The sequence below is a fragment of the Oncorhynchus tshawytscha genome, linkage group LG16 (genome assembly GCF_018296145.1).
Source record: "Oncorhynchus tshawytscha isolate Ot180627B linkage group LG16, Otsh_v2.0, whole genome shotgun sequence".
NCBI lineage: Eukaryota > Metazoa > Chordata > Actinopteri > Salmoniformes > Salmonidae > Oncorhynchus > Oncorhynchus tshawytscha.
The window spans coordinates 71,677,326-71,682,051 of NC_056444.1; the positions used below are offsets into that span (position 1 = coordinate 71,677,326).

Genomic DNA, 4,726 nt, shown 5'->3' on the forward strand with positions numbered 1-4,726 from the left:
TAACCAAGTGGCATGGGCCAATTTAGATGTGGTGTAATGTGGCATGACTGTGGCAGACCAAGTCTTGTGGTGGTGGATATTAAAAAAGATCTTCGGTAATTGTGGCCCTGAGAAGCTTTGTGTTTGGTTGATTTCTTTGTTGTTCCCTGTCTTGTTTTGACTAACATCAAAATATACAATACCGTCGAAAGATGCATCAAATTTGTCAGATTTACCATAATCAGACAAACGCTCTATGCTCAGCTTTGATTGTCGCTAATTGTCTAAATGTGTCACTCATATAAAAAAATTACACTTCTCTTACTAGGTAAAAGTGAGGGTATTTTATTCAACACAGTTTGAAAATCACTTAATCTCATGTAGATCCCATGTAGACCCCGATCACAATGGTTTTGTTAAATAGTAAAGGTTTTATCTTTATGAAATTTGATAAAAGAATAGCCAAAATATTTAGCAGTCTGGTCCATCCATCGGTAAAGGATAGATGGACCTTTCTGTCCTCAGTATCTCTGCCATTTTGGCAGTCAAGCAAACATACAGCCTTAATCCTGCTGATAGAAATCTAGTACACCTTCAGGGGAATGTAGCTCTGTTTTGTTCATATGAAAAACAAATGTACAAAAACTAGACATATTTCTTCATTCTCTCCTTGGTCAGAAATGCATCACAGTGTGGAGTTACTGTATAGCATAACAACTTTGAGATCAAAGGTGTCCCATTAAGAAAGACAAAAGAGTAAGCGTTAAACATCACTGCTGACTTGTCATGCATAAATGATACACAGGGCTTTAACAAATGTCAGCAATAAATATGTCAACTCAATGGCTTGATTCCTAAATTATAGCCTAATTCATAAATCTGCAGAGGTTATACTGTAGTAACATTTTATTAAACTTCTCCTCAGGGTTACATGCACTCAGAAAGGTCAAGTGTGGAAAATTACATTATACAGATTGTCTTAGTAGAAAGTATACATATTTTGCATACAAATAACCTCTGAAAAAAGTACAAGTTAATCGAAAATCATGGCAACAAACATTAATGTTACTGTACTTAAAAAATATCAAGGAAAACAGAAGTAAACACACCTTGGGTTTAGGGTGCTGTGTACACCTGGCATGGCAATATTATGAGGAGCTCAGTCAGTGCTAGTTCTCTCAATAGTCTCTTAGATTATTCCCTTTATATTGTGCTATTATCACTTTCTCGCAGCCCTCTTTGTAAATACTCTCACAAAATTGCTATAGTCAACTGAAATTGTCAAGCCAATGTCTATCTGAGCCATCTGGAAAAATATATCCTTTCCCAAACATACATTTTCTTTCTTCCTTGACCCAGAAGAGCAGTGGGGAAGAACTTTCCTGACAGACAGAATGTATCCTCTTCACACTGTGATAAAGCAGGAAATAACCTGTGATAGAAAGGGACCAGGCAGTGAAGGAGAAGAGAAGGAATGTGGCTCTGTGATGATGTGATATGATATCCATGTCCATGTTCTGTCCTATCACACTAGAGAGCTGACAAATGTCAGTGTGTTGTTGTTGCTGTCGCTGATGTTTATGTTGATGTTGATATAACACTCGTCCTGTCCGTCAAATATGTCCCCTAGGTTCATCTCACATGACCCATATGAATGAGTTAGGTCAGTGTCCGATAGAGTTTCCTCATCCGCCTCGTACCCCTCTTCCTCCACCTCCCTTTCATCCTCCTCCTCTTCTTCCTCTTCCTCCTCCTCCTCCTCTTCTTCCTCCTCTGCGATGGAGCAGAGACCGGTGGTACTGGGGCCTCCAGGGCTGTCGGCAGGTGGCCGGTAGTGGCACTGCCCATTGAGCAGCCTCCTCAGGGGCATCAATGGCACCATGTCCTCCCCCAGCAGCTGCTGTTGGCAGTGCCTGAAATCACTCTGCTTCTTCAGCCGCTTGAACTCACTGAAGGCTGAGGTGGACGTCTGGTAAAGACTGTGTGCTATGGCCCTGGCCTTCTCCGACTTGCTGACTAGAACGGCATGGCACCGGAGAACCACAGCTTTGTTCTTGACTTGATGTCTGTAGATCCAGGCTAGTATCTTGGGTCGGCAGGGGTCAGCTGTGCAGTAGGTGATCCGGTTCAGAGAGTAGAGGTGGGTGGGTTTCTTCTTGCCCGTCTTGTCGGTGCCCATCTGGATGCCCTGAGCTCCCACGGTTAATCTCATCTTGACGCTATGCTCTCCGTAGTTACTCCTTTGCCAGATCTTAGCCACTGGGTCCTGTGTACAGCCTCCTCCTTTAGCCGTGATGGTGACAATGCTCCCCAGGTAACGTACGGTGTAGGTGGGCTCCTCCTTGTTGAGTTCCACCTTCTGCCTCTTGGTCTGGAAGATGGAGCCCAGCCAGTCAAAAGTGGTCGAGTCGGGGAGCAGGTCGGGACAGGAGCGCATCAGGGAGGAGAGGATGGACTGGTAGGTCAGCCCAGCTATCAGTCTCTTAGGCTTGGTCTTGGCCTCATCCTGCACCAGAACAAACTTACTTCTTTTCCAGGGCAGCATGGTGCAGGCAGGGAGAGTTAGAGGGGGTGAGCCCTCCTACCTGCGTGTGTTTTTGTCAGCGAAATAGAGAGAGAGAGCAGAGAGAAATAGAGAAGCAGCTCTGCCAAGCACAGAGGAAAGACTGAGAGCTGCGAGCCTCAGCCAATATGTTCCACTGTTCGCTCCTCCTTCCTCTCCTCCTCCTCCTCCCTCCCTCCTTCTCCTCGTCTGTCTGCATCATGCAGCTCTGATCAGTGCTGAGGACTCAGCCCCGTGCTTCAGCACCCCCCCTCCTTCCCCTCGCTTCTTCACTGTTTCTTTCCAAATAGCTCGCCAACCCCTTTCATTCATCCGGCCAGGTCTGAGATGGATATTGGGATTTCTCTGTGTTTATGTTAATCTTAACCCTGAGTACCCTGAGAGGGTTAACCTTTATTGATTTGTATTTGTCCTGTTGTTACATTATGATATGGAGGTCAAAGGTTGGAAAGATGTTCTAATTATTTTTGCTTCCTTGTTTTGGAGAGTGGTAGTAGTGACATTGACAATGTGTCAATGACAACAAACTATCATTACCAATGGAATGTCTAAGGACTCAACATGACCACATCGATGCTATTAAATGGTTCCCTATGGTAACTTTAGTCATTTATACTTGAGTAACATAATGTATTAATATATAGTATTATTTTTTTTATATATGTGTCCATATTGTCCATTAGTTTCTAGTGGAATGACCATATACAGTAGTTCAAGAGAAAAAAGACAAATGAATGAAAAAAGCATCAATGGCATTATTTTCAATGAACTCTTCCAACTATTGACTTTTTTCACAACTGCCACCAGAAATATTGACATATTGACATAGGAAAATAAATAAAAATGTGAAAAAACAGTACGGATATTTCATACTGAAACCCTCATATTAAACACCAATGGTATTCACCAAGTTGAGGATTTATATTTAGGATAATGTTTTACAGCTTTGTCATTCACGATAAATCCGTGATAATCGAAAACTTCAACAAGCATTTCTCAACTGGCCATGCCTTCCTCCTGGCTACTCCAACCTCGGGCCAACAGCCCCCCCCCGCAGCTACTCGCCCACGCCTCCCCAGCTTCTCCTTTACCCAAATCCAGATAGCAGATGTTCTGAAAGATCTGCAAAACCTGGACCCATACAAATCAGCTGGGCTTGACAATCTGGACCCTCTATTTCTGAAACTGTCCGCCGCCATTGTCGCAACCCCTATTACCAGCCTGTTCAAACTCTCCTTCGTATCATCTGAGATCCCCAAGGATTGGAATGCTGCCGTGGTCATCCCCCTCTTCAAAGGGGGAGACACCCTGGACCCAAACTGTTACAGACCTATATCCATCCTGCCCTGCCTATCTAAGGTCTTTGAAAGCCAAGTCAACAAACAGATCACTGACCATCTCGAATCCCACCGTACCTTCTCCGCTGTGTAATCCGGTTTCCGAGCTGGTCACTGGTGCACCTCATCCACGCTCAAGGTACTAAACGATGTCATAACCGCCATCGATAAAAGACAGTACTGTGCAGCCGTCTTCATCGACCTGGCCAAGGCCTTCGACTCTGTCAACACCATATTCTTATCGGCAGACTCAGTAGCCTCGGTTTTTCTAATGACTGCCTTGCCTGGTTCACCAACTACTTTGCAGACAGAGTTCAGTGTGTCAAATCGGAGGGCATGTTGTCCGGTCCTCTGGCAGTCTCTATGGGGGTACCACAGGGTTCAATTCTCGGGCCGACTCTTTTCTCTGTATATATCAATGATGTTGCTCTTGTTGCGGGCGATTCCCTGATCCACATCTACGCAGACGACACCATTCTGTATACTTCTGGCCCTTCCTTGGACACTGTGCTATCTAACCTCCAAACGAGCTTCAACGCCATACAACACTCCTTCCGTGGCCTCCAACTGCTCTTAAACGCTAGTAGAACTAAATGCATGCTTTTCAACCGTTCGCTGCCTGCACCCGCACACCCGACTAGCATCATCACCCTGGATGGTTCCGACCTAGAATATGTGGACATCTATAAGTACCTAGGTGTCTGGCTAGACTGCAAACTCTCCTTCCAGACTCATATCAAACATCTCCAATCCATAATCAAATCTAGTGTCGGCTTTCTATTTCGCAACAAAGCCTCCTTCACTCACGCAGCCAAACTTACCCCATTAAAAATGACTATCCTACCGA

General features: G+C 44.7%; 1 protein-coding gene across 1 annotated transcript; it reads right to left on the bottom strand.

Annotated features, from left to right (window-relative positions):
* Window positions 1-308: 308 nt before the first annotated feature.
* Window positions 309-2,656, bottom strand: LOC112216619 (protein FAM43B-like). The gene has a single exon (XM_024376605.2). The coding sequence runs from the start codon at window positions 2,522-2,524 to the stop codon at window positions 1,505-1,507; it is 1,020 nt and encodes a 339-aa protein (XP_024232373.1). The 5' UTR covers window positions 2,525-2,656; the 3' UTR covers window positions 309-1,504.
* Between the last annotated feature and the right edge of the window lie 2,070 nt (window positions 2,657-4,726).